The sequence below is a fragment of the Rissa tridactyla genome, chromosome 11 (genome assembly GCF_028500815.1).
Source record: "Rissa tridactyla isolate bRisTri1 chromosome 11, bRisTri1.patW.cur.20221130, whole genome shotgun sequence".
Taxonomy (NCBI): Eukaryota; Metazoa; Chordata; class Aves; order Charadriiformes; family Laridae; genus Rissa; species Rissa tridactyla.
The window spans coordinates 13801129-13822093 of NC_071476.1; the positions used below are offsets into that span (position 1 = coordinate 13801129).

The window sequence follows — 20965 nt, forward strand, 5'->3', positions numbered from 1 at the left end:
AACTAAAAGGCTTGCCTATTCATCATCCTCATAATTATTTAAAGCTTACATTTATCCTTCCTTTGGAAGCAATTTGTAATCTATTCTGAATAACTCACTAGCGATGATAGTGCTTGAGCTGATAGCTGAGCTTACTTCTTCGAAGGTCAGGCACTCTCGAAATAGCCAATACTCATAAACAAATTAGGAAATTTGGAGATATGTTTGTCATAACAGAATGATAGGCCCTTAATAGTAGTACTTAAAACATGGTATTATCTCCTTTTTAACAGACTAAGTTCATTTCCGGCTGGTCAAGTGGCCTCGTGTGTTAACTCATGAACATATGGAACCAACAATGCTGTATTTTTAGTCTGGAGTCTCTCTAGTGAGTTTTGTTCCACATTCTGGCTAAAATACTTTCATCAATCATCCAAATCCCTGAAGGGAAAAAGGATTAAAGAAAAAAAAAAAAAACAAACACCAAACTCAAAACCAAAACCACACAAAACAAGCAGCTGCTCTAGGTTGCCTAAATCACTTTATTTAAAGAAAACATGCTGCATTCAAACCCATGGTACTTTCCCAGTAAGAGCACGTGATACCACAAAATTACATGGTTTCTATATAAGCTGAGATCCTTCTCATCCCCAGAGCAGCCATGTTAATATCACAATATTAATTCAGGGTAATGCTTTTCTATTCCAAGAAGAAACAAACTTACAGAACTTGACCCAATGGGAGGTGCTGGCTTATACTCAAGCAGGAAAGACAAGTGCACCAGCACTTTCAAGAAAGTCCTTCCAACAGCAGATTTCATACCAAGAAAAAAAAAAAGTGTGGTACTCTTTATAAAGCAGAGACAGAAAAGCTGCTTAGAATATAGCATTGTTTTATTGGATAGTATTTCACAGGTACAACAATATAAGAGAGCACTTTTTTTTTTATAAGCTAAGTAAGTTTTTACTGTATCTAACTGCCTACTTTTCAGTATCATTTACACACTCATTCTATCTGTAAACCAGTGAGCTTATGCACTGACGAGTGAGCAAAAGTAAGACTATGGATGATTCTATCTGGCCACTCACAGCACAGAAAGCTAGACAGCAGGCATTTTCCCCTAAAGAAGTCAGATTGACACACGTAGGCTACTGAAACTAGTACTGTGACTCCAAGACTACAGTCCCTTCACGCTAAAGGTAGTAAACCAGATAGTAACTCTGTCCTATGCTTGCAACCAGATTTGAAAAAAGTACTACACTGGAGTTACTTAAGGGGATTGCAGCTATCTAACCTCGATGAGATCCTTGAGTACTGCTGTACAATGAGAGTAGTATATTTTCCTAATCTCATGAGCATACTCTCAAATCAACTGAGAATATTCAGATTAAGTTATTGTTTTTACCATGCGGGAGTCCATGAAAAAACATATAACCACATCACATGCCTACCTCTTCTCTGGTTTGTCTCAAGAGAGAGTATCTCTCTAGACATTTAATACTGGGTTGATTTGGTTTTCATTAAGCATACTGATCAAGAGAGATATTACAGCTGATTTCCTTTACTTCCAAGACAAAATGCCAAATGAGTTTTATGTTTCAAAGGCTATGTCTGATACATACCTTGTCTCGGTACTCCACCTTGGAAACCAGTAATTCTCAGAACTACACGTGTCCCTCCCCAGCAGTATTTAAAACCAGAACAAGTGAAAAATGGAATGGTGGCAGAGATTGGCTGACATTTACTGGTTACAAGACAGTCAAAAGACAGCCTTGCTCAGAAATGGCTGTAACAGAGGTGTATATGAAGCACCCTGGCTCCAGTTTTGAACTCTGATTCAGCATTCATAGAAGGCCAAAGCCCAAGTTTTAATCAGGCTACAGAGTTCTCTGTTAAAACAAGACATTTTAAGATATGCTTTGAATTATGAGAACATGTTAAGATGGCTGTTCATATATGGCCATTAAAACTATGAAAATCATCCTTAAATGGTAACTACATCAATGCATTTACAATTTGATGTTTGGTAAAATTACAGCCATACCATTTGTAACAGGCATAATGACCTAATTTATCCAATATCTTCTTCTTAATTCCTTAAATCAAAAGCAAATTGGCACCCAGAAACAGAACAAAGTGTCCCTGAGTACAGTTTCAAGGCCAAGTAAGAGCTAGTACATATGTGAATATGTGCAAATAGGAGCACACTGTTCAGTTGCAAAAAAATATATCTTAAAAAAAGTGATTAAAAGTCTGTACATGCATCACTCAGTAGCACAAATTGACAGGAATGCGCACAGTAAAAATGCTACCTATATTTGCATCACTTTCAGATCTCTCATCCAAAATAAAGACTTAAAAATATATAATATTTTTATATATAAGGATATTTTATATATAATTTTTTATATAAAACCATAAAAATCAGCTGCCAGGGATTCCAATCTTGCAGTCATCTTCTCTCAGCAGACTTTAAAAGCTTCCCATGTTTTACGCTGTTCAGAATTCCTTTATATTCATAATGGAACACACGGATACAATAGTTAAAAACATTGTTTTATTTCTTTAAGAAAGCTAACATATTTAGCAAAGACCTTGTAATTTTATAAAGTAAGCAAGTTTCCCACACCCATACAATCAATTCCCCAGTATTATCAGCAGCACATGAAGTGTCATCGTAAAAGAAGAAGAGAAGGCTATGCTGTACATAGCACATTATAGGGGAAAATGCAAGTTTTGGACACAGTGAGGTATAGGTTTTTCTGGCCTCATAGCAAGATGTAAAACCCTTTTCTTTAATCCCATCTTCTCATAAATGAATAAAAATAGGGATAAGCAAAAGCTAGTTCTTCTTGGTCAGCAAGAGAACAAAGTCTGATATGAACGTAGGTTTTGCAGGAAAAAAAGTATCATGAATTTACCTAATAAGACTGTGGATCTTTCTGGACTTTGGAAAGTTGTTCTTGACACCTGAAAGAAAAATAACTCTCTTGTTAGTACATGTATACAACATCACCAACATCAAGTATGCTACATCAACATAAGCAACTTACAGTATAAATGCATTGCACTTGCATCACTTTGATGCTGATCTGCTCCCCTGCACATTCATGTTAACTTTATGTGAAGAGTGAGAAGTTGCTTGGCGTGGATACCATCCCCAGATACCATCCTGACAGGAGTCACCAATGTTACTGTTTATGTTACTCATTTTGTCTCTGCAAAGAAAAGAAGATAGAGAGGGACCATATGTAAAAAGAAAAAGAAGAATCTACTGTTGTGTTCTTTGTCCCTTTCCAGAATTTCCCCAAAACAGTGATAGAACATGTGTCAGCTGAGAGGTTACAAAGGTCCAGACACAAAAAACCCCAAAAGAATAAATGCAAAATTCACAAGCAAAAACTTAACTTACCAGCATTTCAGTATCACTCAGGTTGTCTGTGTAACATTTTGGTACAGATCAGCCTTCCAGAAGTAAGCTGTTGAAGAGACTTGACCGTTCCAGGCTGTGGTCAGGAGGAAGAAATTTCCATTTTCTTGAAGGGCCCATCTTGACGAGCTCATCTGATGTCCACAGATGAGGTCCCACTAAGATGCAGGTGCCTGCTCTGCTTTTATGAAACTAGTTCTTGTAGTAGCCCACAACAGGTCGTTGCCTTGAACAAAGCTGTGTCTGCTATTGAACACACACTCACTTTTAATATATGTTGAATGTCAATAACTGTTTCAGAAAACAGGATAAAAGTGGTGATTTTACCAGGAAATTGTTGTATGAGGTTATGCAAAAAAAACACCAAATACTTGAATAATCATCTTTCACATAATGAAGTACCTGCATTCGGCATAGTACTTGATTATATTTGTGATAATTGTAGACTACTACTGTTACAAGTTGTTATTTCCAATAGTGCATAATCTTCTGTAGAGCACGGTACCTGTACACATAACGTCAAAGTGGAAAGGTGTATTCTTAAGACACAAGGCTGTATACTAACTTCCATCAATTCCTTGGTTTTTTCTGTTATGTTACCCTGTTAGACAAAATAGTGTCTGGGCTGAAGTAACATCTCAGATTCTGGCTACAGTAATACATCAATCATAAGATTGTATGATACAAGCTTGTATGATAGAAAATTTAAGTAGTGGACTGGTCGGCAGCTGAAGAGTAGAAATATGACATATCACAAGTTTCAAAGCTGTAGCCAAAATGAATGCATTTCCAATATATGCCTGTAAAGGGGACTATTCGTATCTGTGCTCCATACACACTAAAGACAACTTATACATTGTGCAGTTGCAGAACACAAAGAACTACCTTTTAGATGTATATAACAAGAAACGTTACTGAGCCAAATTATAGAATCATAGAATCTTCAGGGTTGGAAGGGACCTTTGAGATCATCGAGTCCAACCATACACACACAAAAAAACCCCCTACAATCTCTGCCACCAGAGCATGCCCTCAAGTGCCAAATCTACACGTTTCTTAAATACCTCTAGGGATGGTGACTCAACCACCTCCCTGGGCAGGCTGTTCAGTGCCTGACCACTCTTGCAGTAAAGTAATTCCTCCTAATATCTAACCTAAACCTCCCCTGCCACAACTTCAGACCATTTCCTCTGGTCCTGTCATTATTCACCTGGGAGAAGAGGCCAACACCCACCTCTCTCCACCCTCCTTTCAGGCAGCTGTAGAGGGCAATGAGGTCTCCCCTCAGCCTCCTCCTCTCCAAGCTAAACATGCCCAGCTCCCTCAGCCTCTCCTCATATGACCTGGCCTCCAGACCCCTCACCAGCCTGGTAGCTCTCCTCTGGACACGCTCCAGCACTTCAATGTCCCTCTTGTACAGAGGGGCCCAGAACGGAACACAGCACTCGAGGTGAGGCCTCACCAGTGCCGACTACAGAGGCACCATCACTTCCCTGCTCCTGCTGGCCACACTATTCCTGGTACAAGCCAGAATGCTGTTGGCCTTCTTGGCCACCTGGGCACACTGCTGGCTCATGTTAAGCTGGCCGTCCACCAGCACCCCCAGGTCCTTTTCTGCTGGGCAGGTACCTCCCCTGTTGACCAAGATTGTTGATAAATGATGGAGAGAGGCTTGGTGAGCTCTCCCGCCAGCTCCCCGAGTACTCTTGGGTGAATCCCATCTGGCCCCATAGACTTATGCGTGTCTAGGTACAGAAGCAGATCATTGACTACTTCCTCCTGGATTACGGGTGGGTTTTTCTGCTCTCCATCCTTATCTTCCAGCTCAGGAGGCTGAACACCCTGGGGATAGCTGGTCTGACTATTGAAGATGGAGGCAAAGAAGGCATTGAGTATCTCAGCCTTCTCCTGGTCCTTGGTTGCAACTTTCCCCCCCACATCCAGTAAGGGATGGAGATTCTCCCTGGCTCTCGTTTTGTTGATGTATTTATAAAAACATTTTTTGTTGTCCTTAATGTTAGTGGCCAAGTTGAGCTCCAGCTGGGCTTTTGCCTTCCTAATTTTCTCTCTGTATAACCTAACGAGATCTCTGTACTCCTCCTGAGTTGCCTGACCCTTCTTCCAAAGGTGGTAAACCCTCCTTTTATTCCTAAATCCCATCAGAAGTTCCTTATTCATCCAGACTGGCCATTTTCCCCACCCTTTAGACTTGCGAACACTTGGGGACAGCCTGCTCCTGGGCCTTTAAGACTTCTTTCTTGAAGAGCGTCCAGTCTTCCTGGACCCCTTTGCCCTTCAGGACTATCTACCAAGGGACTCTCTCAACCAGTGTCCTGAACAAGCCAAAGTCTGCCCTCCAGAAGTCCAAGGTGGAGGTTTTGCTAACCCCCCTCCTTACATCGCTATGAATTGAAAACTTGACCATTTCATGATCAGTAAACCCAAGACGACCTTCGACCACCACATTTCCCACTAGTCCTTCACTGTTTGTGAACAGTAGGCCTAGCAAGGCACTTACCGTGGTAGGCTCACCTACCAGTTGTGTCAGGAAGTTATCTTCCATGCACTCGAGGAACCTCCTAGCCTGCCTGCTCTCTGATGTGTTATATTTCCAGCAGATACCCGGCAGGTTGAAGTCCCCAACCAGAACAAGGGCTGGCGATTGCAAGACTTCAGCCAGCCACTTACAGAATACTTCATCTGTCTCCTCATCCTGGTTGGGTGGTCTATAGCATACTCGCAGCACAAGATCTCCCTTATTTCCCTTCCCCTTCATCCTTACCCATAAACACTCGACTTTATCATCACTGGAATCTAGCTCTAAACAATCAAAATATTCCCTAATGTACAGAGCCACACCCCCACCTCTCCTCCCTTGCCTATCCCTTCTGAAGAGCTTATAGCCATTCATCGCAGCATTCCAGTCATGACAGCCATCCCACCACGTTTCTGTGACGGCAACTACATCATAGTTGTCCTGCTGCACAATGGCTTCCAGCTCATCCTTTTTGTTGCCCATGCTATGTGCATTCGTGTAGATGCACTTGAGCTGGGCTACCAATTTCACCCCCATCACTGGCCCTTTATCCCTAGGCTCATTACTAGTGGGCCTGGTTTTATCCCCTTCCCCCTTCGTTTCTAGTTTAAAGCCCTATCCATGAGCCTTGCTAACTCTTGGCCTAGTACCCTTTTCCCCTTTTGGGATAGGGTTTTCCCATTCTTAGCAAGCAGGCCCGGTGTCCTGTAGGTCAAACTATGATCATAGAACCCAAAGCCCTGCTCGTAGCACCAGTTTTGGAGCCAGGTATTGATCTGTCCCATTTTCTTGTTTACCCATTCGTTAGTCCCCAAAACTGGAAGGGCAGAGGAGAACACAATTTTGTGCTCCCAAACCCTTCACAAGCCGTCCCAAGGCCCCGAAATCTTTCTTCATTGCCCTCAGGCTTCTACTCTCCAGCTCATCACTATCTGCCTGTAAGATCAAAAGAGGGTAATAATCTGAGGGCCGTATCAGGCCAGGAAGCTTCCTGGTTATATCTGTGACATGAGCCCCAGGGAGGAAGCACACCTCCCTGTGGGAAGGGTCCAGCCTGCATATGGGACCCTCAGTTCCCCTCAGAATGGACCCCCTTATGACTATTGCCCTCCTCCTGCTCTTCACAGAAGCAGTCTTAATGCGTGGAGCTGGCTGCTTTGACAACTCCCTGGATGGGGCTTTATCAGCATCCTTAGTTCCCTCATCATCTACCTCCAGAGGCCCATATCTGTTCTGTACAGGCACCTGGGGGGACATGGGAGGTCTGGAGGGGACTCTCCTGCTGCCCCGAGCAGGTACCTGCTTCCATTCCCCCCCATCCTCTCCTAGTTCTCCTCCTTCTGCCTGGTGACAAGAGGGCAGGGGATCCTCTACCTCTCGTGGAGCCTCTGCCTGTTGCTTTTTCCCTAAGGATGGCAGGGTGTGGCTCCACCAATCAATCTCCCTTTCACACTCCCAAATGGTCCTCAGTCTGTGCACTTCCTCCTTAAGCTCAGCCACCAGGCTGAGCAGATCATTTACCTGGTCACAGCGCACACAGGCGCTGTCTTTGCTGTCCTTCTGCCAGAGTGACAGACATTCCATGCAGCCCATCGCCAGGACAGCTGCATGTCTCTCCGTCACGTCCGTTTGGGTCACTTTATTCCTTCTGGCTTTGGCTACAGACCGGGTGGAGACCATGTTTTCTTTGCAGTCGACCTAGCCTGCCTGCTTGCTCTCCTCTTGTTCCTCCCCTCGCAGTCACCCGTCCCGCGCCACACTCTGCGGTGGCTGCCTGCTGCTGGCGTCGGCCTCACCGACGTACACCCTCCTCTGGTGCTCCCGGGCGGTTCCGCGGGTGACACCCTGGGAACGCCTGCTCACCGCTTTTTTGCTCAGTGCTCCCAAAGGGCTGAATTTATGAGCGGGTAGTGGTCCCACCCCCTCCTCTTTCAGACCTGCCGCTGGGGGTGCTGGCTCTGCCCCACTCGTCCTCAGCTGTCACCACCACCGCAAGTGCCGGGTACCAGCTCGGGCTGGCCGCTTTTCCTGGCTTGAAACAGCCCCAAAGATGAGCCCCTTTTGCCAGCCTTTTTTGTCGAGATTCGCTCCCCCAGTACAGACTTACCTGCACTGGAGCTGATCTCCTCGGCAAGTGGCAAATGTTGTCATGAAAATTCTTAGATCCTTATCCAGGGGAAAAGAATCCTTATTTTGAAAGTTTGTAAATCTTAACAAGAGATTGAGAATGACAAGGTATACAGAGCCATTTCAATCTATGTGGTGAGAATAGTACCTGTGTAACTGGATCAAGAAATACAGATCAGATTACACCACACCAGAAGATCATCAATGGAAGGAAGATTATACAGTTTAACTCATTAACTCAAAGATGCCTTCGTCAAATTATAGGGCTACTTGTACAATACACTAATTTATTCAGAGCATTCTCATGATATTGTCATTCAGTTATATGACTTAAAACTTACATTTTTACAATACAGGTTGCACAGCACTTACATTCTATTTCAAATTAGTAACAGTAAATACTTATTTCTGAGGCCGATGCAGCATGCCAGGATGGGATAAACCAAATACCCAACATGGCACATTTCCACAATTGCAATGAAACTTCTTTACTGTTAGGAGGGTCAGGCACTGGAAGAGGTTGCCTAGGGAGGTCTTGCACTCTCCATCCTTGGAATTTTTCAAGACCAGACGGGACAAAGCCCTGAGCAACTTGGTCTGACCCCAGAGCTGACCATGTTTTGAGTAGGTTAGACTACAGACCTCCTGAGGCCCCTTCCATCCTGAATTATTCTTGAAGTATGCCTTGAAATATAAGCACATATCTACTTAGCAACGTCTCTTTCCCCACATAAAAAGCAACATGGAAAACAATTAACCTGAATTATTATATAAAAGGAAAAAAAAAAAGGGGGCAATCCCCCCAACCCTTCTATAAATATAACATAACATAAATGATTAAGACTATGAAATCTTTATGATTTCTCTCAACTACTTAGATATCCCTTCCTTTATAAATGTTCTTTCACAAAACATGTTTTTGAGGATATTTAAAGTAGTAACAGTATTATTTGTCTTTAATTTTGACTCAGAACAAATCCACATCATAAGAAAGTTTATGTAAGAGTTAGAATTTTCCATACATAAAAGACACTACTCTCTGGAATTTACACCCATATAATTTTGGACAGTGTGCCAAATACATATTGAATACTATCATTAGTATTCAATTAGTATTAGTATTCATTAGTATTAGGTCGCTAAGCACCACGTCTACCCATCTTTATAGTAGTGTTAGATTGATAGAAGATGACAACTAATTTCCCTAGAATTGCCAAAAGTTGGATAATATTATGACTGAATTCTTTTTAAATGAGTTACTACTACTGCAAGCAATACTAACTCTGAACTCTCTCTATATATTTAGGACACAGGAAAATGGGACTGTGTCCAGTAACAGAAAGTAACTTATATTTTCTAGAGATAGGTGGAATTTGAACAGTCTGGACTACCAGTACCAAATAACATGAGCACCTGAACAAAATTAGCTTTGTTTCACAAAGTTCTCATCATTAGAAAGGTTCAATATACTGATTAAAGGAATGAAAAGATTGTGATATCTAACTTTGCCAATGCTTCTGCTAATTCAATTTCTTCTCTGTTATTCCACCAAAGTAAAATACTATTCCACCAAAGTAAAAATACTTCTTCCACCCAAACCCAATGTCATAATCAAAACAAAACATGATCTTATTCACTCTAGCTTCTATTTGCTGAAACAAAAACAATGACGTTGTTTTTCCCATTCAGTGACCAAAAATGAAATAAGGGTTAAGCTCAGGGTTGATAGATGTAGCTCCAGTTCCTACTCTAGAAACTTATGCCAAATGGAATGGTATCAATGGAAAGTGACCCAATACAGTGCACATCCCAAGTCTGGTCATTTGGCTTGTGCCTCAGGCAGCAAATTCAATTCTCTTCAAACAGGGGAGGAACCTGAATGATTATTGCTACAACTCACCCAAGTGTCTGACTGCTGTTGGTGGGGAAAGAAGGGACAGTTTCCTAGTGTAGGGTATGAGTGGATCCTATTTTGTTTGTTGTGGTTTTGTAAACAGGCCAAAACTGTTTGTCAAATTTCATTTGAATTCAGAGTTTTATGACTCAGACGTGCATTTTCTAGTCCTTCCCTCACTGAAGTAATTCCGTGTTAGCATAACTATTTGAATTGCCGTTATCAGTGGCCAAGCGCAAATAAAGATCAGACTGATAACAGACTCAAACAATTGCCTTCCTGTTCCTAGATGCTTTGCACTTATCTAAAAAAAATTTAAAAATTCATTTTTTAAATTTATGTAATCTAATCTGATGAACAAAAGACAATTACAGTCACCCAATAAAAACACTTCATTGCTGAAATATCCTGATGATTAAAAGCATATCTGAAGCCACATATAGTACTGCTTATTATTTAAATTCTAAAAGCTAAGGTATCCAGACAGATGTTTGTCTTTGCCCTTAAAATTAGGGATAAATAGTTAATAAACTATTTTCAGAGATAAAAAGCTCAATATTTTGAAACTATTTCCTTGGGAGGGAAACCACCAGAGAAATGGGTTTTGGCCATTAGCTACAGCTTCAAAAGACTCTTTGCTGCTTTGTCTCCAAAAGACACCAGGAGCTGAATATAATTTGATCAATGGGTAAAAGGTGAATCAATGGGGTATATTTTGATTTCTTACAATGAAAGTGAATTGATTCTTATTTTCTGTGCAACAATGACAGACGTGCTGGGAAAAAAAAAACTATCTTAGAAAATAAAGTGACTGTAGAAACATATTTCAATTCTTTCAACAGGTATGTCATTTCTGAGAGATAATCACAGTCTCCGTTGCTTTCTAAAGCGTAAGGCCTGAGGTCAAGTGATTCCAGCATCTGATAAATATCACTATTTCATAAAAGCTATACCATGTTGAAGAAATTGTTTCATTTTGAAAAAGATATTGACTACTTAAGTAAAATGATAATATGGAGAATAAGCCATTATTAGCTTTCAGCACCACTTCCATCACTTACAATGATGTAAAAAAAATTTTAGAAAAACCACCTAATTTTTAAAAGTTTTTGTTTTGTTTTAAATCCCTCCTCTCATTTTGATTTACCTTCAAAAGACAACTTGAGACCTAACATGTGGGCACAGTAATTTCACTCAGTAATTTTGTTTTCCTTGAGATAAGAAAGGATGGTTTTCTCTCCTCACAGGAAAAACAATTTTAACTTTTTCAGTTTTTCTGCTCTGAAATACATAGTGTATAGGAATTGCAAAGCAAAGGAACATTTCTCTAAATCTGTGAATGAAGTAAAATGTCAACTTGCATGGGAATGTGGAAAGAAACCATCAAGGATTATTTATTCACGTAAAATTTTCAATATTTAAAGTCTCCTGGTATGAACAGGAAGTTAGATAAATTGTAGTAATGCTGAATTTGACACAAAGTGGTTTAGTTTTGTAATAAGACATGGATTTAGTTGAATAAAACTCCTATCAAAAATGTAGATTGATTGGTCTTTATTTAAAAAGCATAGACTAAAATATATTTGAAGTTTGCTCCTCACAGAAAGCCTGATGGATATTCTCAGATCATTATGAATTGGACACATCCAAGGAAAAAAGAGCTTGAAAACTGGAAGTGAACTTATCACTATACAGGAATGCTGAAACATTTAATTTTTCCACAAAAAATAATGTAATAATTACACATTACCATTCCTATCTGAAAGTGCCACATACAAGTTTTTTTTATAGAGGTTGGAGTAAATGCATTATTTATAAACAGCACTTTGTTATTTAGGTCATTTCACTAAGTCCCGAATAAACCTTTGTTTAGTACTAAACTCTGCAATCCAAGTAAGCCATACGTTACAGGGAAGCAAAACATTGTATGTCAATAATGGTTTTGTCACTTAAAAAAAAAAGAAAGGGGGGAGGGAAAGATTATTCTCACGTTCCATTGCAAAGTCAGGTATGTTAGCTATATGAACCCAATACAAATAAACCTCAAGAGTCCATAAAAGCTGTAACATAACCTACAGCTGTCACAATAATAGAGAAAAGTATGACAAATTAACATGTCATTAGGCCAAACTCAAGAAGTACTGCCACCTTAACCCAGTGATGAGAAAATTGCTGGTATTGCCACTTCAAAACAATAGCTACTTATTACCAGGAACAACAGCCTCTGATGTAATGTAACCTCTTGCTGGCAGGAAGACGATGCATGCCAGCACTGAGCATATTTTTTCTGCCCCTTTGGGAGATGTGTGGTTTCAACTGTGATTCTACAGTTAATAATGATTGAGTACAACATTTAAAAAGCACCAAACAGCAAGTGAAAAGTCACAGGTAAGCAAGGTACTGCTCAAATAAAAGCAATTGCTTTTGTGCCTAAACCAAAATAGGAGAACTTGGCAGAGTAATGAATACTATTGATAGACTCAGCATACACTAAAGATTCTGCCTGACTTGCCTACTGACTGAATCAAGGCTTTAAACCATTTTAAGTACAGTAAGCTTCCAATAAAAAAAAAAAAAAAAAAAAAAAACCAAAACAAACAAACAACATACTCCATGTCAGGTGACAGAGCACTGGAACAGGCTGCCCAGGGAGGTTGTGGAGTCCCCTTCTCTGGAGACTTTCAAGACTCGTCTGGATGCAGCCCTGAGTAATGTGCTCTGGGCAATCCTGCTTTAGCAGGGGACTTGGACTAGATGATCTCTAGAGGTCCCTTCCAACTCTGAAGATTCTGTGATTCTGTGAAGTATAATCTCAGATCACATACTAGACAGACCTCTAAGATATGGAACAGTACCATGGATGTCCTTTCCAACAGCACTCCCAGATACTTCTTTTTCTTGAAGAAATCACCAGTAACAGGGTGTTTGAAAGGAATTCTAGGACTACAGAAAAGCATTTGCCTAAAGTATGAGAAGTTTTAACAGATATTCTACTACTCAGTTTAGTAAAAAATAAATAAATGAATATTTACCTTGTAAAATTCCTACCTTCTGAAAACAGGACTGTAAAGTGCCAACCCATCAACTTTCCACAACTCCACATAATTTATTGGATATAAGATTATCAAAGTAATTGTAAGCAATATTTTTTTTTTTTCTTGGAGGGCATCTTTCTGCCTTCATGGACATTAGCTTTTCCCCAAATCTTTAGCAAATGAACCTGATGGTTTCTGACAATGGACTCTTTGAACTGGGCCCTTTTTATTTCCAATAATCCCTTGATAAAAGGCAGGGTTATGTGCAATAAGGGAAAATGTACTCTAGCTCAGACTGGCTATAAAAGGCAAAATACTTTAGAATTTTTAAAACCATTTGCATTTTTGGCTCTCTGTCTTTATGATTCTATATATTCTCCATATTCAACTGCAGAATGATTAAAAAAAATAGCTTCAAGCTATGAATTTCTCTGTGGAAAACTACATTGCCTATATTGTTCAGTGCTGATAAGCAGAGATTGGATATCTTGGATTCCCTTTTAAATTTAACTCGAAGTTGCTTCAAAGCATTAAGAAGCTGTTGCAGAGTTTCTGTGTAATTCTTTGCTCATTTGCAAACAGTACATCATTTTGTTTGTGTTATGAGGGCTTCCAAGATGTAGACCACTGTAAAGATGCACTGAGAGATAAAAAAAATAAAGAATATACTTCCTTCTTGCCTACCCACAGGGTAATATACCTTGGATGTTACTTGAGTTCCAGTCTGAAAGCCTGATCAAAGTCCCCTGGGAGCATGGGCATGTATGCATGCATTATCAAAACCTTATAAGCACTGGTTCACTGGTATACAACTTGCCCTGATCAAATGCGCTGAGTGTTAGTCTAAACTTCCTTCCCCTTTTCAGACTAGACAGAAGAATCATCTACTGTTGAGGTTTTTTTATCGCTTACTGAATCATCCTATCTACACACTGCAGAGGAATCAACAATTTCCTGTTCATTGCCAGTGTGCATTATACCACTGAAATTATATCTCTCTTCTCAACATAGTCGAGACGAAATTAATAAGGACAAATAAAGAACAACGTATCTGTCCCAAAGGAGCCACGCTATAAGCCGATGTTGCAGAAATGGACAGAGTGTGGGTACAGAGGGAGAATTCATCACTGTTTGTTAATCTATGTCTCTTCCCCCCATAAAGTGCTGTACAAATTGAATTGTCATAGAACCCAAATTAAAACATCCGAGCATATAGATGATGAACAAGGAGGAAAAAGGGGCATTTTGATAAGGGCTACTTCTATTGACAGAGGAATATCCTCCCTGTACAAGAGCCACTACGCAAAACAGACTTAGCTGAAGGAACCAAGGGGACAGCACACATGCTAAACTTGATAAATTGAAAGAAAAACAAAAAAAACTTTAAAAATGAACCACTATTAAGATTCTAACCTTCAGTGGCCCAAAACTCATGTATTTAGCTTTCCACTTAATGTGTAATTGATGGAAGTGCCATGTTCCCATGGTATCCTCCTTTGCTGAACACCCCACTCCCTGGGGATCGGCAGAGTCTCTTCCTTGGCATCAAGTACATTCGCCTCTAACCCACAAAAGCCTTGCCTGGTCGGCTCCTGGAGTTCTACCATTTGTCCAGTGTGACCTGATTATAGCTTTGATCAATGGCCAGAGCAGCCATCTGCAAAGTACTCAAGCCTTCAGCAAAAGGCATCTTTGATTTCTTTTCAGTGCCTTAAATGTGCTTGTAAAGTCACCTTGAGCACACAAAGATGACTTCTGTTTCTCTTGCTGATGAGCTTTCAGATGATCTGATTAGAAAGTGTTTGATACTGGGCTGCACTGCCACTGGGAGGAATGATACTCTTTCTCCTCTCCTATTTCTGGCTTTTTCTGGGTTCTGTTATCGAATGGAAGTTTTTAACTTATCTTAGTGTGCTTCTGTGGCCTTCTTGTCATGAAAAAGAAAAAAAAAAAACACAAAAAACCACAACCTAACAATTTCTCATCCAAACACCCCAGGCTGTTACATAAATGAAATATTCTGAAAACAATTATTTCTTATTCGTCAGCAACGCAGTCCTTCCTCCCACTCTGTGCATGCTGTTCTGACTCTGCACTTTTTTCCTGGTCAGTACATCTGAGTGGCAAGCTCCCTGTTTGCTAAGGCTTCAGACAGCAGGGCTTTCATGCACTTTTTTTAATGCCACATCTTTAATGCACTACGGAAAATTTTTCTAAGAATATATTTAAAGGAGAAACTCAGCATGTTCTTGTTTTTTCCAAAGCCACAAAGAAATGGGGAAAAAAAAAAAAAAAATCACTGTCACAAGTCAGGCAGTTTCTGAATTATACCTCAGTATAACATAAATATAGCTATGCCAAACACATTATGAAATGCGGTAAGAAGGAACTGAAGTGAATTTTTGTCTTTATAGAATCATGGAATCTTCACGGTTGGAAGGGACCTTTGAGATCATCGAGTCCAACCATACACAAACAAAAAAAACCCCCTACAATCTCTGCCACCAGAGCATGCCCTCAAGTGCCAAGATCTTCACGTTTCTTAAATACCTCTAGGGATGGTGACTCAACCACCTCCCTGGGCAGGCTGTTCCAGTGCCTGACCACTCTTTCAGTAAAGTAATTCCTCCTAATATCTAACCTAAACCTCCCCTGCCACAACTTCAGACCATTTCCTCTGGTCCTGTCATTATTCACCTGGGAGAAGAGGCCAACACCCACCTCTCTCCAACCTCCTTTCAGGCAGCTGTAGAGGGCAATGAGGTCTCCCCTCAGCCTCCTCCTCTCCAAGCTAAACATGCCCAGCTCCCTCAGCCTCTCCTCATATGACCTGGCCTCCAGACCCCTCACCAGCCTGGTAGCTCTCCTCTGGACACGCTCCAGCACTTCAATGTCCCTCTTGTACAGAGGGGCCCAGAACGGAACACAGCACTCGAGGTGAGGCCTCACCAGTGCCGAGTACAGAGGCACCATCACTTCCCTGCTCCTGCTGGCCACACTATGTCTGATACAAGCCAGAATGCCGTTGGCCTTCTTGGCCACCTGGGCACACTGCTGGCTCATGTTAAGCTGGCCATCCACCAGCACCCCCAGGTCCTTTTCTGCCAGGCAGCTTTCCAGCCACTCTTCCCCAAGCCTGTAGCATTGCTTGAGGTTGTTGTGACCAAAATGCAGGACCCGGCACTTGTCCTTGTTGAACCTCAGACAACTGGCCTTGGCCTCATCCAGCCTGTCCAGGTCCCTCTGTAGAGCCTTCCTACCCTCAAGCAGATCAACACTCCCACCTAGTTTGGTGTCATCTGCAAACTTACTGAGGGTGCACTCAATCCCCTCATCCAGATCAGTGATAAAGATATTAAACAAAACCGGCCCCAAAACTGAGCCCTGAGGGACACCACTGGTGACCGGCTGCCAAAAGGATTTCACCCCATTAATCACAACTCTCTGGGCACAGCCATCCAGCCAGTTTTTAACCCCGCGAAGAGTACACTTTTCTATGCCATGATTCACCAGCTTCTCCTGGAGAACGCTGTGGGGGATGGTGTCAGAGGCCTTACCAAAGTCCAGATAGACAACGTCCATTGGAATGGACAAAGGCACAAATTTACCAGATGAGTCTTGAATGATTACATTTAAAAATATTCAAAAGAATCACAAGCATTTCTCTCAGTTATGCTAGAAATGTGATATTTTATTTGCTTATATGAATATGAAGTATTCTTCAAATTCCCTTGTACTTCTTTTTGTCTTTGAGCTCCCACTAGTTTTATGGTTGATTAGCTAAGACATTTCTTTCAACAGTTACAACTCCAGAGAGGCAGGAAACAGCAGAGAAACAAAATTATTCTAGAACATCACCAGAAACTCAGCAATGCATACGGCAGTGGCAGAGGTAGGGAGCAGAAAGGAGAGGTATTTTACTGAGTCAAGTCAATATTCAGCTAAAAAGGAAAAAGCTCTCTGTTGTCTACAAGCTGGGAAACTAAGAAACAAAGGAAAAATTATTTCCCTCTGGTATGATAACCCTGCTATTCAGTGTGTTGGGAAATAACAAAAGAAAGGGAGAAGTAGAATAGCTCAGACCCCCTTGGAAAGATGGCCTATAGGTTTAGAAGCATCATAGCAAAACATTCAGCATGTTTCTGCCCTTTAAGGATGAGCAAAACAAAAAATGACTACAGAGATGTAACCAGCTATACTTTAAAAAAATAGGATTTCAGTTTTCAAAACTGATACTCTTTAAACTAATGGGGAATTGTCCCCTTTTACAGTTTCAGCATCTAATCTCACTAATACTACCTTAAACTGAAATAGGAAAAATGCTGTCTCCTGTATTTTGATGTTACCACCTCCCCCATTTCATTTTTTATATTTTACATACAACCCTTTTCCACCATAATTTCTAATTGACAAATTAATCTAGATTTATGCAAATATAGATTGACTAAAGTTTTATATTGCCCACAAATGTCAGTAAACACAATAACAACATGGAAAAATAACCCAGGCAGCTAAGCAGCCAATCAACTCTGGCACTAACAACAGGACGGAGAGGAGGAGAGGGGTGGAAAGATGGAAGGCGCGAAGAAAGAATGGAAGGACACTAGAGACATTAACATGTATCGAAATGGCATAAAAATCTATCCTGACTTAACTCAAAGGATCCGGCCAGACAATAACTCCTTTTTTAAACAAAATATATCTAACCTGGACTTTATTAAAACAATTGATATAGGACTATCTGAGGACAGACAATTAGTCAAGATATATTAAAGATGTGTAGGAAAGTGTACTGCACTGAAAGAACAGATCATGCTCAGTGCAGAGAATGATTATGAGTAAAGCTCTTCCTTCTTGGCATTAATATTCTTTAGCATTGTGTGTTAATGAAATTCAAATGAAACAAAATCTGCAGGCACTCTTAAGACAAAGGATAATCAGAACAAATATAGCAAGAACTGGATAACCTTGAGGACTGTAGCAATATTAAGAACATTGATTTATGTGAACAGGGTTATGAAATGCCAAGTCATGTGTTCTTAGTAGTATGCAAAAAAAAAAAAAAAAATTATAAAATTCTACCAAAAGCTAGATGCCACTGCTGGAAAATAAATAAGGAATGTTCCAGGAAAGACTATCATCTGTGAGAGTCATGAAGTTGTGAAGAAAAGACAAAGGTGGCTCTCAGAAAAAGGGCAGGATTAATGCCATAGCATAATAGAGATTTCTTCTGGGATACTGTTTATAGTAATAGATATTCCTAATGACGAACTAGCATTAGCAAATTCTACATTTCTCTTAACATACTCTTGTATGAGAAAGCTAAAAGAGACAGGTATATTCAGTTTCATGAAACAAAGCCTATGATGAACTATGACTGCTTTCTTTAAATGTATTACGAAGGTACCAGCAGGGCTGGGGAAGACATTGAACTTAAAAAAAAAAAAAATAATTGTTGACAGTGAGTATAATTTCATGCCTTCACAGCTATGAAAACACTTGGGGTAGAATTTAGAGAATTTCTAAGCATCACAAGAGAGTAGTGGTGAAACAGACATCCAACAGGTCCAGAAAGGCAAGAAATGAAGCTACTTTTAACATGCAGCTTAACCAGTTTAAAGAAGTGATTGTAACTTGAGAACCTGCATTGAACAACTCAGAAAGTCACTTTAAATCTTATTCACTCTACCTATCTACCTACCAGCACTTTTGTCTGAAGTAATTCATAAAGATTAGACAGACTCGGGTTTTTACCTGAACAGAACAGCATATATGAAGAGCAATAATTTTCTAAAGCAGCATGAAAGTGCTTCAAAGCACAGTTCAAGTACTATTTCTATCGACATTCTTTAATGACTTTTGTTACTGCAATGAAAGACAGGCTAGCTACATACAGTATCCTGATTTAAATCCATTTTGCTTTTGTGATGCTGCAACAGAGCTAATAGATCCACAAAGGAGCTCTCCTACAAGCATCCTAACTGCTACGATAAATGAAACTCCTACCCTTTCTATGATATAGTGAGTACCATGCTCTTCGCACCAAGCAGAACAACAATTTTGAGAGCTACATGCCCTGCGTTCCAGGATTGTTTCATGGAAGATAACTGATCTGGCTTCAAACTTCTACTCCAAATCTGATGAAAGGGAAATTTCAACCCAGAGGTCCCAATTCTAAGTCTGAATGAGAACAAGTGTTCTCATTGAAAAGCAGGGACCCAATGTAATTTTCAGTTTTGTATAAGGTCTGACCTGGAAGGTATTTCCTGAGAATATTTCCCACAGTGGGTCATGCAAGCACGACAGGCAGGGAATATCTAGTTTGGAAATCCCAAGAAGATTCAGGCATCTCAGCAATGCAGAGAGATGGCAAAACTTTGTTGACTGTTCAAACAATGCCGTAAATAGAGAGGAAGGATGTCCTCTGACTTTCCAGCTTTCCCCCTTACACACACACACACAATTAGAAAAAAGAAAAAGTCCAGGTCCTTGCTACAACAACAATTAAAAGACACCGGCACAGCAAGCCACATTCTCAGTAAAAATCTCTGTAAGCCTGAATACAGTTATGCCAGTAGTTTTCTTGCACATTAAAATCAGCCTACTATATTGGTAAAAGGCTGCAGGTATGAAATTTTGAATCAAATGCTACCAATAGAAATTCTATAGCGAACTACCAAAAAACCACCAAATCCCAAAACTAAACCCCCAGGATTTTATCCATTCTCAGAAGAGCAAAGTCCATCATCACATTTGCTGCTCATGTATGTCAGCATTGAAAAGGGGTGGTAAAGACTCATTTTGCTTCTTTTATGCATGTAAGTTATTTCAGACAGCAGTGTCACAAGTTTAATTCTGGAAAGCATTTTGGCATATCTTTAAATTACACTGAAAAGAATGAAATCTGGACACAAATTTAAAGCATATTCTTAAATGCTTTCTAGAATAGGAGAAATAAGATCAGCTGTTCCAAGTTCTTACCAGACTGTAGCAGAAGCTACTATCATTTTGTACTTCAGTGCACGCGGAAATCCCACATAATCTCTTATAATACAGAGTTACTTTAAAAATGCACATACTTTTGTGTACTGTATCTTAAAACACGCCCATTAATTTCCATGTTGCCTGCCACATTCGGCTTAATAATACACCCCAGCTGAATAACCTATGGTTCTCCTGAAAAAGCAAATGTTATCTTCAAAGTACTGATACAATCTTAATTAGAGCACAAAATAACGCACGCTTACAATATTGTCTTTATAAAAGTGATCATGAATTGTTTTTTTCTCTGATGTACTTAGATTCCCTAAAGATTTTTCAGTGAAAAGAGATTTGAAATTTTATTTCACAGGTTTTATCTACATAGAAAGCTTGATAGAGACACCATTAGTATATATAACAGACTGTATTGCATGCATTGAAAGTTTAACTACAGCACAGGAGTTAGAAAAAAAACACAAAACATCTATTTCAAGGACAATTCTAACCTCTTGCCGTGATTTTTAAATGGAAACAGGCTGCCACACAGTTCAGCAGTAAAGGAGGATAAAGAATTGATAATAATCCTCGTGCTCCTCACATGAACTCCCAAGAAGACATTCGAATGAGACTTTTAAAGCTGTAAATTGTCCATCAAAATGCAGAATAACTTTTGCTAATCCCTGTGCCACAAATTACTAATCCATCTGGAAAGCTTTTTTTTTTTTTTTGCATGTGTTTACAAGGATCTAAATGTCATCAGACAGAAAGACAACTAGGCTAGTAGCATGTTAAAAAAGAAAGGAGAAAAAAAAAAAAGACAGAAATAAAAACTCTAAAGCAGTTGCAGTTGACCACAGAATAAGTAGGATTTGCAGAAATACTTACAGCTCTCAATCTCCAGCGTGCAGTTCTGCTCGTCCAGCGGATATCTCCGTAGGTCCATCATACAAGCAGCTGTTGTTGTAATTCTAGGAAGGAAACAG

At 40.1% G+C, this 20965-nt stretch overlaps 1 protein-coding gene across 2 annotated transcripts in view; it reads right to left on the minus strand.

Annotated features, from left to right (window-relative positions):
* Positions 1–20965, minus strand: part of GABRB2 (gamma-aminobutyric acid type A receptor subunit beta2) — a 175589-nt gene that overhangs the window by 60678 nt on the left and 93946 nt on the right. For both annotated transcript variants that reach the window (XM_054217836.1, XM_054217835.1), the window contains exon 6: positions 20868–20950. In XM_054217836.1, coding sequence (XP_054073811.1) covers positions 20868–20950 — 83 coding nt within the window. The remainder of the gene's footprint in view (positions 1–20867; positions 20951–20965) is intronic.